Source organism: Aquarana catesbeiana, linkage group LG04, assembly GCF_042186555.1.
Source record: "Aquarana catesbeiana isolate 2022-GZ linkage group LG04, ASM4218655v1, whole genome shotgun sequence".
In the NCBI taxonomy this organism is placed as follows: Eukaryota; Metazoa; Chordata; class Amphibia; order Anura; family Ranidae; genus Aquarana; species Aquarana catesbeiana.
Genome location: NC_133327.1, coordinates 305,257,514 through 305,272,339, shown reverse-complemented (window position 1 = coordinate 305,272,339; position 14,826 = coordinate 305,257,514). Strand labels below are relative to the sequence as shown.

The 14,826-nt window shown below is 41.3% G+C and overlaps 1 protein-coding gene across 3 annotated transcripts in view; it reads right to left on the bottom strand.

The window, feature by feature from the left end:
* COL19A1 (collagen type XIX alpha 1 chain) overlaps positions 1 to 14,826 on the bottom strand; it is a 1,371,841-nt gene that overhangs the window by 79,065 nt on the left and 1,277,950 nt on the right. For all 3 annotated transcript variants that reach the window (XM_073626739.1, XM_073626741.1, XM_073626740.1), the window contains exon 48: positions 4,757 to 4,927. In XM_073626739.1, the coding sequence (XP_073482840.1) occupies positions 4,757 to 4,927 (171 nt within the window). The remainder of the gene's footprint in view (positions 1 to 4,756; positions 4,928 to 14,826) is intronic.

Here is a 14,826-nt window from a genome sequence, read left to right as displayed (position 1 = left end):
AGAGCATGCTCTCAATTTTTCGGTTGGGAAAATGCGATCGTCTGTGGCAATTCTGACGTGCAAAATCCCTACGCATGCTCGGAAACAATTTGACGCATGCTCGGAAGCAATGAACTTAATTTTCTCGGCTCGTCATAGTGTTGTACGTCACCGCGTTCTTGACAGTCGTAATTTCAGCGAACTTTTGTGTGACCGTGTGTATCCAAGGCAAACTTGAGCGAAATCCCGTCGGAAAAGCCGTCGTATCTTTTTCCGACGAGAAATCCACTCGTGTGTACATGGCATTTGTGTGTCACATATCACCAAATACTTCCCTGGTACAGTTGTGTGCACTAAAGCACACCCATTACCACACCCCATTGTTTTCATATCTGATATTTCATAGAAGGCCTTTACCGCACAAGGGTAAAGTTATAACTGAGAAGGTGGATTTTATTAGCATGTGGTGAGGCTGTGCATTTTTTTTTTGGTGCACAGCTGCACACTGTTTTAGCAATCACATTCATGAACTATAGGCTGTCAAAGCTAAAGCACTGGCTGAAAGTGACTCAAAATGCACTTGCCCTACTTAACATGTCACGTCAGAGCTGGCCTACATTGCGGTGAATTTGTGACCTGAGGTGAGGGTCGGTGGTGTTTTGGACATAGGATATAGTGAGGCGTTGGGATGAAAAGGCAGCTCTTGAACAGACTGTCAGCAGCAACTACCTGATGTGATCTAATTAGCACAAAGTTAAAAGTTACAATTTAAATTAAATATTATATCTAAAATTATATAAAAAAAAAACACTTACATATTATAAATAAAAATTAGAATGTATTATTTTGGGGACCAGAAATATTGTACAGACTTGCTAAGCAGTATGTAAACACTTTTAGTTGGCCACAATTTAAAAAGGAGGAATCAGGTGAGTTTATAAGTAGGAAATCAAAATTAGAGTGTATTATTTCACAGGAAAAAGACAGAAATATTGCACAAACTCAATGCACCTCATGTAAGCTGGTTTATTAAACCACAGTTTATGAGGGAATCACCAGACAGGTTTTAACCAAAAAATCTAAATTACAGTGTATTTTCTTACAAAATAGGGCAGAAGAATTGTTCAGCTCATGCACACTATGTGAGGTGGTTTAGTAGGTTGCAGTTTCACACTGAGAAAACAGACAGGTTTCTAATAAGGAAATAAGAATGAGTGTTCTATTTCACAGAAAAAAAAAGCAAAATATAGCAGTAACCCAGTGCACAGATTCCCTATTTTTAAAAGGTAGCTTCCAAATTCAAATAAGAATTGCCTGCATTGTCCTGGGGACAATGTGCTTTGCCAAGGGGTACCCCCTGGCAAGGAACTCTCCCCCTTGCTGACCAAATGTGGGTTTGGTGTGTATTTTAGCGGAGTGGGAGGAGGGAAATTTCTTTGTTTTTTTGCATGGGTTCCCCCTTAAAATACATAACTGGCCCTCTTTATAGATAAGAGAGATGCCATATTTAAGATGGGGGAGGGGGGCATTTTTTTTGTCATTCTTGCTATAGGATATATTACAAGCTAAAGTGATATTTTACAAAATTAAAAAAAAAAAAAAAATGATTGTCTCATCCCAAGGAGCAGCACCAAAGTACAACATTCACAATTTATGTTTATTTGTTTATTTTATATTTGTCCCTTTTCTGCACACCTCTTTATTTGTGTGGGCAATGCCAACAGCATAACTGAACAGGGGGATGATTGGCAATACTAGCTGCAAAGAAGATTAATGCCGCGTACACACGATCGGACTTTCTGGCATACTTGGTCCGGCAGACTTTCCAACGGACTTTGTCCGCCAGATGCGCCGGACTCAAAAACAGACGGACTTGCCCACACACGACCGGACTTTCCGGCGGGCTAAGTCCGCCCGTCTTTCCGATGGACTTTCACCAGAGTTACGGCGGACTTTCAGAATGAACGGACTTGCCCACACACGGACAAGTCGGTTCATTTTGAACGTGACTCAGGTACGACGGGACTAGAAAAGGAAGTCAATCTTGCCGCATTTATCGGCGAGATTGACACCTTGTGAGCCCCGTCGGGGGTCATACCAGGCCCTTAGGTCTGGTATGGTTTATAAAGGGAAGCCCCTACGCCAAAAAAACGGAGTGGGGTCCCCCTAAAATCCATACCAGACTCCGATCCGAGCACGCAGCCCGGCCGGTCAGGTAAGGGGGTGGGGACGAGCGAGTGCCCCCCCTCCTGAACCGTACCAGGCCGCATGCCCTTAACATGGGGGTGGGTGCTTTGGGGTGGGGGGGGCCCTGTGGGCCCCCCCCCCAAAGCACCTTGTCCCCATGTTGATGAGGACAAGGGCCCTGGCCGTTGGTTGTCGGGGTCTGAGGGCGGGGGGCTTATCGGAATATGCTGGGACTGTGATGTTTTAGGGGGCCTGGTCAACATCACCCGGTGACCACGCCCCCTAAAACATCACAGTCCCAGCATGCCCAGGGACCGTGACATCATAAGGGGGCGGGGTCTCCGCCTATATAAGTCACAGAGGAGCGCTCAGAGAGCAGTCCAGCTGGAGAGAGCATCGTGTCAACATCTGGAGAAGAGAAGAGGGAAGAAGACAAGAAGCCCAGAAGTCCGGACCTCCGCTGGCAAAAGAGCGGCATGAAGACAGCGGAGGAGCCGGCCGAAGAACTGGAACACCGGGAGAAGATGCCAGAGAGAGCGGAGAAGAACCAACCGGACACCGGGAGAAGAGGAACCGGAGGGACCCCTGAAGCCGGAAGAAGACCCCCGAAGCCGGAGGAAGACCCCCGAAGCTGGAGGAAGACCCCCCCGGAGCTGTTTAATAAATTATTTTAAAAACCTGTGTAGTGTGTTTTATTATTGACACTTTTTCCCTAGGTGAATGGGTAGGGGTACCATGTACCTGAAGTAGGGCTGAAGTGGTCAATTACTGTATGAAAAGTTACATACATAGAAAATGGCATAATTTATTGTTTACTTCACTGTTATATACAGTATCTCACAAAAGAGAGTACACCCCTCACATTTTTGTAAATATTTTATTATATCTTTTCATGTGACAACACTGAAGAAATGACACTTCGCTACAATGTAAAGTAGTGAGTGTACAGCTTGTATAACAGTGTAAATTTGCTGTCCCCTCAAAATAAATCAGCACACAGCCATTAATGTCTAAACTGCTGGCAACAAGAGAGTTCACCCATAAGTGAAAATGTCCAAATTGGGCCCAAAGTGTCAGTATTTTATGTGGCTACCATTATTTTCCAGCACTGCCTTAACCCTCTTGGGCATGGAGTTCACCAGAGCTTCACAGGTTGCCACTGGAGTCCTCTTCCACTCCTCCATGATGACATCATGGAGCTGGTGGATGTTACAGATCTTGCACTCCCCTACCTTCCATTTGAGGATGCCCAACAGATACTTAATAGGGTTTAGGTCTGGAGACATGCTTGGCCATCCATCACCCTTACCCTCAACTTCTTTAGCAAGGCATTGGTCATCTTGGAGGTGTGTTTGGGGTCGTTGTCATGTTGGAATACTGCCCTGCGGCCCAGTCTCCGAAAGGAGGAGATCATGCTCTGCTTCAGTATGTCACAGTACATGTTGGCATTCATGGTTCCCTCAATGAACTGTAACTCCCCAGTGCCGGCAGCACTCATGCAGCCCCAGACCATGACACTCCCACCACCATGCTTGACTGCAGGCAGGACACACTTAGCTTTGTACTCCTCCCCTGGTTGCCACCACACATGCTTGACACCATCTGAACCAAATAAATTTATCTTGGTCTCATCAGACCACAGGATATGGTTCTAGTAATCCATGTCCTTAGTCTGCTTGTCTTCAGCAAACTGTTTGCGGGCTTATTTGCGCACCATCTAGATAGAAGAGGCTTCCTTCTGGGATGAAAGCCGTGCAGACCAATTTGATGAAGTGTGCGGCGTATGGTCTGAGCACTAACAGGCTGACCCTCCCACCCTTTCAACCTCTGCAGCAATGCTGACAGCACTCATACATCTATTTCCCAAAGACAACCTCCGGATATGACACTATACACATGCACTCAACTTCTTTGGTTGACCATGGTGAGGCCTGTTCTGAGTGGAACCTGTCCTGTCAAACTGCTGTATGGTCTTGGCCACCATGTTGCAGCTCAGTTTCAGGGTCTTGGCAATCTTCTTATAGCCTAGGCCAACTTTGTGTAGAGCAACAATTCTTTTTTTCAGATCCTCAGAGAGTTCTTTGCCATAAGGTGCCATGTTGAACTTCCAGTGACCAGTAAGAGAGAGTGAGAGCGATAACACAAATTGAACACACCTGCTTTCCTGCTTTTCCTTTCCTGGAAGGAAAATGGCTAATTGGGCTGAATTTGGACATTTTCACTTAGGGGTGTACTCACTTTTGTTGCCTGCAGTTTAGACATTAATCGTTGTGTGTTGAGTTATTTTGAGGGGATAGCAAATTTACACTATTATACAAGTTGTACACTCACTACTTTACATTGTAGCAAAGTGTAATTTCTTCAGTGTTGTCACATGAAAAGATATAATAAAATATTTACAAAAATGTGAGGGGTGTACTCACTTTTGTGCGATACTGTACTCAGCTAATCATATATAAAAGATTTGACTTACCAGCAATATCTCTATAAACCCATATCTTCTCCGCAATTGGGACAGTTTTGTCAAATATAAAAATATCTCCATACTAGTGCACAATAGAACCTTAACCTAATTTAGCACCAAACTAACCGATAGTCCTGGAGGTCCAGGTGGTCCTGGCTGACCATCATTTCCTGGTTGTCCAGGGTAGCCCCTATCACCAGGTTGTCCATGTGGCCCAGTGGGTCCCATATCTCCCTTCTCTCCTGGTAAACCTGTTTTTCCTCTTGGACCTTGATCTCCAGTTATACCAGGATCTCCCTTAAAAAGCATTGTAGATAAGAAAAAATATGATTAATTACTACATAACACAGTATGCCAAAAATAATACACTAAGGAAAACAAAGATAAATAAACATGTTACAAAATAAAATGATATCGACCCTTGAGCTATATAGATTAAAAAGAGCAATGTATTCTTGAAATATATGCTACTAAAACTATACTACAATAAACTGAACTGTGGAACCTCTTCTGCCTGTTCTGTGATAAAAGATTAATTACTGTATATATGTCTTATAGTAATTCAATAGAAAGCTAAAAGAAAACAATGTAAACATATATAGCTATTAAATAGTGTTGTGTACAATTCATTGCTTAAAGCTGCAATCCTGCAAATGCTATTTATTCTTGTGACAGAGTTTGAGATGGGGAATCATCTTGAGCAACACGTTCATATAATTAGCTTAGGGAACAGCTGGTTTCCAGGATGTTTACAGGTGCAGTGCTGTTCCAATCCTGACAGTTCTTGTTGGATTTTCAAAGATTACACCTGCAGTATGCTAAAAGGACAGTTCAATAGCATTGATACTGTAGGATCTTATTGACCAACATCATCTATAATATTGGGCAAACATTTTTACTAGGAATTACATTGGAAAACTTATTGTAATCAAGAGGTGCATGAATTATTAGTCACAATAGGTTCAATTCACAAACCTAAAACAGCTGGTTAACAATCTTTCTTTAAAGTGGTAGTTATTTTTGGTTGAGTCAATGAGATTAAAAATAACAGTCACATGCTTCATGATAAGGATCCTTGTCCTGATGTTTTAGCTTTGTGAATTAAGTCAAATTAGCTTTAAAGTGGAACTTTAGGTCATAAATAAAAATGGGCAAACAGGCAGGATTTTTAATGCAGAAGAGGCATGTTTTGTCTATTCTGCATTCAAATGACCTACATGCCTGTCCACCCATGTACAGGGACCTGCCCAGCCAATAAAAATGGACGGTGTTCAATACCCAGAAGCTAGTCTCTTGAAGATCTCAGCAGCCGACGGGGAGGTCCAGGATGTCACATCGCTGGAGCCCAGGTAAGTATAGTTCTGATTTAAGCTATAAATAGTTTATTCTATGAGATACTTTGAATTTTTTCTAAAAACATATAACATAACGTGTTAGCACTTCCTGAGTACCTTCCAGGTCCCTTAAACCCCTTATGGTATGTTTTAGATCTATTCATACTGTATGTGGTCTTTGTAGATTAATAAATATATTATATATATTTATAATTATTTACTGAAAGGGGGCCCATGGACTGTTATGCTTGCTCTGCTGCTGCATACGTGCTGTGGCCATGGAAATGCAAAGGGTTCTTCCACACAGCCTGAGCCCTCTGATTGGCTGCCCACAACCTTTTATTATTGGTTGAGCCTGAGATATCTCTTTGACTACTGTAGTCAAAGATATATCTTCTCAAATTCAACCAATAATAAAAATCTGTGAGCAACCAATCAGAGGCTCAGGCTGTAAATAAGGAGGAGCCCTTATATAGAGCACTGTAGGCAGCCAATAATAACCTCAACGTAAGGTAGAGGGTTTAAAGAAGAGATACCTGGGGATGGGAGGAGCGGTGTCCTCAAAAAACAATATTTTTTTTTACCCCCTCACCTGGAGCCATGGGGGAAGGGGGGGTACAGGGGCTTAGGCTGTGGATGGAGAGGACTGGACTCTCCAAACTCTCATAGCAGAGCAGCCAGCCATTAATGCCTATGTAATTTAAAGATTATTATGGGCTCCTCGTTATTCACAGCCTTAGCCTCTGGTGTGTACTCCGAAACTCAAACACACACATGAGAGTATAGTATATATACCTACATACATACACAGACACACATTCACTCTTAAGCAGCCCATAGAAAGTCTGCAGAGCTCCCCTTACATCCCTATTACATTTGAGTACTCACTGGGAGGCAGTAGAGAGAAGGGAGGGGGAGACTTCACTCACAGTGGATGGATGGATCCGCCAGGCTGTACCTTTTCTCTTCTGGCTGCTGGGCTTCAAACTTCCCACCCACATATCTCCTTCTCTGAGGCTCTGAGTGTGGGTGGGTCAGACACAGCAGGAGAGAGCGAGAGGAGAAGCAGATCCAGCTCTCTCTCCTCTCCCATCCATGTGGGGGGATGTCAGTGCTGGCTCCACCGTCCACCATACCACGGTGTAAGAGGGATATCCATTACAACACCCTGCAAAGATCTCCAGCCACACCCATCTCCATTGCTGTTTACCATTTCCATGGAGGCACAGAGAAGAACTAAGGGTGCAGTAGAAAAGAAATCTTGATTTCAATCACGGAAATACAGTGGATGGTCGTTTTTTAACCCAGGTGCGGTTTAAATCACTCCTTAGCCACACACGAGAGTGGGAGGCAATACAAGCTGGAGAGTTGGAGAGGAAAGTGTTGGAACCTTGTCCTCAGTTTGATGTCTCATTGTATGAGGGTCACTTTATAAATCCCCTCATAGTCCACATTAAGGACGGAGTTATCCTGCGTTGCTACACAGTGGCATATACTGTGGACGTGTGAGACCCCAAGAGGGGGTGAAGGATCTAGTGAGTGCAGTCACTATAAGAGCACGGATTAAGGCATGCACTGAGGGCTTACTCATTGGAAAATCCACCAGAATCCAGGCAAATTTCTTCACCGGCACTAGAGTACCTTATAACTCAACTGTATATATTAATTAGAAGTTCACCTGTTTATTCACATCAGCACTTTAAATTTACACTATTGATTGTACTGTGTTATTGTTATACGGTTAATGCATTAATGATTAGGAATATTGCACTTTCATTGTTTATGAAATAAGTTGGTGTCCCACACATTGCACTTTATTGAGTCAGGTATACAGCTTGACACTCATGCACATTTAGGAGTTTATACACAGCTTCACAATAATATGCACAGTTGCACTGTACATTTGGTGGCGTAGGACTTGAAGACATTCATTCAATAAGCACCACCTTAATCATCTCTTTCTTTTTTTCCCCACCTAATACCTTCCTCCCATTAAGGGAGCAACACACACCTGAATCCATCAGGCCTGGAATGGCGCCATATCTACTCCTGGGGCCCCCCCAAAGTGCCATCAGAGCAGCAGAGTCGGCCCCTGCCTTCCCAGGTACTGGAGAGAGCACACAGGTGGCTGCAACATACAGCACACTGCAGTTCTCCTGTACTCAGCCCACTCTCTCAATCTAGCATGAGCCCCCTCTCTGTGATCCTGTGCCCCTCTAAATGTTGTTCCCGGGGCGACCGTATTGGCTGCCCCCACTCTATGCCCCTGCATATGTCTATCATGCACTCTTTCCTTTTTTTTTGCATCTCCACAGAGGTCATCATTATCTCAAAAGTAAATGCAGTAGAAAGCTTTATCCAATTTATTTATAGCCTTTGCCCAGGCCATGGAAACACTAATTACTGCCACAGTATTGAAGGCTGTACATTGCTATTTCTAGAATAGCTTTGCACACCCCCAAGTTTTCTCCCCTGAGAAATTCTATAACACTTAGGAATTGCAATATTAAACAGCTCTGTTTTGTGTATCATAGCAACTAAAAACAGGGGTGTATTTATAATAATAAATTGCAAATCATAGGAATTGAATAGTAAAATTGGCACCATCTAGTAGCGAAATGTGATATTTTCTATTTTAACCACTTTCTGCCCCACTCCTGCAGATATACTGCAGAGAGGCATCACGGGCTGGCTCAGTCACATATATGTACATGACTGAGGCTCTTCTGGGTTAGGGGTGCGTTATGATTGGTCATAGTGAAAGAAATGATAACAATGTAAACAACCTGTCATGAATGGCTTTCCATTCATGAACAGCTTGCTTACTGTTGTGATCTGTGATTGGCCCAAAGCAGTCACATGGTACCTGGCTACCTGTACCATGTGATTAGCTTAGCCAATCACAGATCACAACCAAAAGCCAGAAGTTCATGAATGGTTAACTCATTCATGACTGCTAAAACTATTTCTGATGCAGTGATCATCACTGTATGAGCAATAACAGTGTAAGAAAAAATCCCTGATCAACCCAGAGTCACTATGGAGACACTGAGCTATTCTGATGTCAAGATGTAAAAAAAAAAAAAAAAAAAAAAAAAAAAAAAAAAGTTTAAAAACTAAACAAAAAAAGTGAAAAAAAAATTAAATTTCTTAACCGCTTCAGCCCCGGAAGATTTTACCCCCTTCCTGACCAGAGCACTTTTTGCGACTCTGCACTGCGTTGCTTTAACTGACAATTGTGCCGTCCTGCAACATTACACCCAAACAAAATTGACATCCTTTTTTTCCCACAAATAGAGCTTTCTTTTGGTGGTATTTAATCACCTCTGCTGTTTTTATTTTTTGTGCTATAAACAAAAAAAGAGCAACAATTTTGAAAGAAAAGCAATATTTTTTACTTTTTGCTATAATAAATATCCCCCAAAAATATATGAAACTGTTTTCCTCAGTTTAGGCAGATATGTATTCTTCTACATATTTTTGGTAAAAAAAAAAAATCGCAATAAGCGTATATTGAGTGGTTTGCGCAAAAGTTATAGCGTCTACAAAATAGGGGATAGTTTTATGGCATTTTTATTATTAATTTTTTATTATTAGTAATGGCCGTGATCTGCGATTTCTATCGGGACTGCGACATTATGGCGGACACATCGGACACTTTTGACACTATTTTGGGACCATTGTCATTTATACAGCACTCACAGTGCTATAAAAATGCACTGATTACTGTGTAAATTACACTGGCGGGGAAGGGGTTAAACATTAGGGAACGATCAAGGGGTTAAGTGTGTCCTAGGGAGTGATTTTAACTTTTGGGGGGATGGGCTACAACTCACATGACAGCGATCACTGCTCCCGATGACAGGGAGCAGTGATCTCTGTCATGTCACTAGACAGAATGTGGAAATGCCTTGTTTACGTTCTGCGGCTCTGTGAGACGATCGCTGGGAGACCAACGACATAGAGTCCATGGGTCCCGCGGACATGGTCACGCTGTACACGCACCCACTAGCCCCGCCAATTAAAGGGGACGGACAGGTACCCCCATTTGCCCACCGCTTCCATTGTGCCGACGTATATCGGCATGCAGCGGTCGGCAAGTGGTTAATTTTCCCAAAAAATATTACAAAAATTTACAATTTCAAAAAACTCACCGTGCTTCTTACTAAATGCTTCAAAGGGTCTACTTTTCAAAAAGGCTTTCAGTACGTCAGGGTTGATCAATTTTCAAATATATATACCATAGTTTGTAGACACTCTAATGCCCCGTACACACGATCGGACTTTCTGACAACAAAACCATGGATTTTTGTTCGAAGGTTGTTGGCCCCAACTTGTCTTGCATACACACGGTCACACAAATGTTGGCCAACAATTACGAACGTAGTGACGTACAAGACGTACGTGATATCTCCATTATGAACGCTAGTTTTACAAGACCGAGCGCTTCTGGCTCGTACTTGATTCCGAGCATGCATGAACTTTTGTGCGACGGACTTGTGTACACATGATCGGAAAGTCCAACAACAAAGTTTTGTTGGTGGAAAATTTGAGAACCTGCTAGCCAACATTTGTTGGCGGACTTTCCGCCAACAAGCTCACATCCAACATTTGTTGTCGGAAAATCTGATCGTGTGTACGGGGCATAACTCTCATACAAACCAATTAATATACACTTATTGGGATTTTATTTTACAAAAGACATGTAGCAGAATACATTTTCACCTACATTTTTGAAGAAATTAGATTTTTATTGGATATGTGTAATAATAGAAAGTAGAAAATGTTGTTTTTTTTCAAAATTTTCGATCTTTCTTCGTTTACATAATAAAAAATACAGTGCAGTGTTGCGTGACCACGCAATTGCCAGTTAAAGTAGAACAGTGACAAACTTGAAATAAAAATCTGTAATAGCTCAACCAACCCTATGGTAGCACATATCTGTGGAACTTCACTTACCATACAAACAATAGCAAAAAAGATTTATGAATAGCAAAAAAGATTTATTGGTGTAAAAATTAAGAAAAAGACATTAAAAAACATCATACATACATTAGCATTGAAGCTATAAAAACAAAAGGACCATCTTTGGACAGGTGGTGCAATTCCACTCCCATATCCATATAGGAGTTGGAGGCTACTAAGTCTCCTGGCTTGAATGACAGTTTAAGTTTTGTCCCTTTTCTTGGATGATTCTCAGACAGGGGTGCATTCAGTGCCAACAAGGCAACGATACTGATTATTGTGTATTATACTCAATGCATAATATTTTTTTTTTTTTAAAGTATGTGTTTTTTTTTTTTTCTCATGGAACTTCCTTTATCGTGTACAATGTGGTTGCAGCACATGTATATACAATTTTTGTGGATGGCAACTGTATAAGAAAGTATCCCCATCTCCATGTTGAGGTTTTCCTACTGAGCTAAATATGTGGACTTTACTATATTTTGTGCTGCTTACTTCTAATATTCCTCTAGGGGAAGACTAAAATGTACTAAGGAAGTATTGACAGTGCCTTTCTCCACGTCTTCCGCACTCACCCCTCCTCTTCCTCTTTCACGTTGGGGGAGGAAGAGACTGTTATGATGTATGTGGAGGAGTGTGATATGCAAACAGGAAGCAGAAAGTGACACACATGGATACAGGTGTTGGCATCCATTTAAAGCCTGGATACTCCACAGGGTGAGGGGATCGCATTGGCAACCAGCCTCTGACGCAGCCATCAGGGTTCAGTGAAACCGGTCAGGCAAGCATGGCCCATCCCTGGACTACATGCTTTTGACCCATATATGGTTTTACATACTTTGCAAGACTGCTGTTTTCAAAGAAAAGGAAGGAACTAACACCGGGATCCTGGACCTGTGGACTTTATCACAAGCTGATAAGTATCAATACATTTACCATTCTTGGGAAAGGACTATTACTTTCTGGAAAGGATTACCTCTTCACTTTGCTGTTTTATTTGGGGTGTGAGAGCGAGTCTTCATAAGGACTCTGATTGGTGCAGTGAGAAGGAGGTCAAGGAGGACTATGATCTTATGGTTCCAGTGAGCCATACATCGCTTTATTGGACACTTATATTCATAACCATTCCACTTGCACATCTCCTCTCGACCACTGTTACCCATCAATGATGCCCCATTTCTTCACAGCTACCTTCCACCCTAAAACAATCATCTACATGTCCACAGTTTTTCCAATGCAGATCGGGAGAACCATTGATATCATCACATAGATTCTACTTTTGTGGTTTGATTTCATTCATCCTCCCTTTTTGAATATCAGTTCAACCTTGATTTATCACTTGGTTCACTCTTCATAGGTCGTTTGGACCTGGGGATATCATCCCAGATGTATTACAGCATTTTTACAACTCCTGCAACTTGGGTAGAATTGTACCACCTGTCCAGAGACGGTCCTTTTGTTTTTTATAGCTGTAATCCTAATGTATGTATGGTATTTTTTAATGTCTATTTCTTAATTTTGACACCAATAAATCTTTTTTGCGAATCATGTTTGTATGGTGAGTGAAGTTCCATAGATATATGCTACCACAGGTTTGGTTGAGCTATTACATGTTTTTATTTCTAGTTTGTCATTCAATCTCTATACCGTGAGCTCCCATCCTCTCCTTCTCCCGCTTTTTTCATTTTGTAATGTTTACTCTAACGTTTTTGAGGATATCCAATCCCCATATGTTAGCATTGCTTCAACCCTTTTGACATATTAATTAGGTAGGTGGCACCTTGAGGGTCCAGCATATATTTTAGTGTATCTAAAGTAGAACAGAACTAAATAGCAGAAAATGCGCTGGTCATGAAGGGTGTAAAGTCTTCAGAGCTCAAGTGGTTAAATGTATGAAACATATTTGACCAGCTCCAGAAATAGCCTAATGACATTTTTTCTATTTTTCTTTATTTTTTCCCACACTTGCACTGAACGAATGTACATGCAGTTTCACTGGGCAAATTACTATGCACACTTATTTTATAAATACACCCTTTTGCATGCTACTGTGACTGCTTCTGTTTACATTACATTGGCTTTAAGGAATATCACAGGAGTTTAAAAGGAAGCTGATGCAACACTTTGGATTGATTTACTAAAACTGGAGCATGCAAAATATGGTGCAGCTCTGCATAGAAACCAATCAGCTTCCAGGTTTTTTGTCAAAGCTTAGTTGAACAAACTGAAGTTGGAAGCTGGTTGGCGACCATGCACAGCTGCATCAGATTTTGCACTCTTCCATTTTAGTAAATCAACCCTGTTGCATCCACTAATTTCAAGAACTTAACACCTACCACATCCCTTCCCCCATTTGGGTCTGTATGGGCTTGCATATATAATGGCCAAAATCAGTCTCCTACAGATCTCTGATATTTTTAGGAATGGGAAAGGGAGCTGGAATGCTCCTAGATACCCACTGTCAACTTACACACACCCCAACCATCTGCTCTAAAATGCAGGAGTGTCCCAAATCAGACTATTCTGGACTGAGATCTGGAAGCTGATTGGCGTTAATATCATTCATTAGCTGCATGATGTCTCTGGACTCATATGTTGTTCATATTGCCAACTAGGCAATGTCCCAATCACATCTGTGATTAGAATGTTGGAGATATGATTAGAGATACCAGTGTTTACACCCTACTTTTTAAAATAGCTTAACCCCTTACCCCTGACCCCCTACCTCTCCACCTATCCCCCTTCTTTGGTCTCTTTTCAGTTTTGGATACTCTAGTTCTAGTGTTGACACCTTGAGGGGGTCTGCGGTATTTTTATCTGAAAAGGGTGGAAGTTGAAAGCGCTATGATTTCAGATTTAATACTGCTTTTATTACTTGCTGCACAAATAAAAAGGGATCTGCGTTACATTGTCACACTTGTGAACTGTATACTAACTACTGATTGATTTTGAAAAAAGGTTCCTTTCTTTTTCTCGTTTTTTGATGTACCCACCTGGAATAGTAAATGTTTTAAAATAAAAATATAAAATTACATAACAAAAAACTTAAGATGAAAAAAGACTGTAGAGACACAGATGGTAGGAGAAGCATGTGGGTTTAGCAGGGCAGCATAAGCTCTGGCCTGAATTGCTCCACAGCTCCTGCATTGTTTGAAGTTAGAGAGAGCTTGCTATAAATGTAATATAATACTTGCAAATGTAATTCATTAGCTGTTCATACCCTCACCACAGGTTTGCTTTAAAGTTCAATGGAGGACAAACTATCATGTCCATTTTTCCCTGACAGTTAAATTGGAGGCCTTTTCCTGTAACTATAGTATTACAATTATTGCGCTGGGATTTCAGTCGCCATGTTTTTACAGCCTGCATGGAATGTTCTCAACATGCACAATGAACATTCATATTTCTGATTAAAAAGATGTTGTTTCTCAATTTTTTCAGATCTTAAATGCTTTCAAAGGGTGTGCAGTTGGTTTAAGACTTTCAAATATTTTATGCCCCTTACAGAGCATTGTACTCATACCTTGGTGATCTATAGTATATTCTAGCTTAATGAAATGTTATATTTATTCAACAACTTTGCCATTGCCTTGTTGTCAGATATTTCTTGTTAATAATTTTGAACTTCTATCTAGCTGCAAATAATCGACAATTAAAAGACATTCAAAGTATTTACAGAATACATGGGTGGATTTTTGTGTAAGTTGCTTTGGCCTATTGAAACATCTGCAGGTTTTGAATAAATACAAATATCAAATAGTTTTTGCATGTAAGAATAATTTTAGGTGATGCTATTGGTTGGTGTCTGTGTCCAGGATTTATTACAAACTAATACCAAAAAAAGAGGCCTGGTGTTGCCTTGTACTTGCCAATAAATCTAGAAGATGTAGGGTAAAA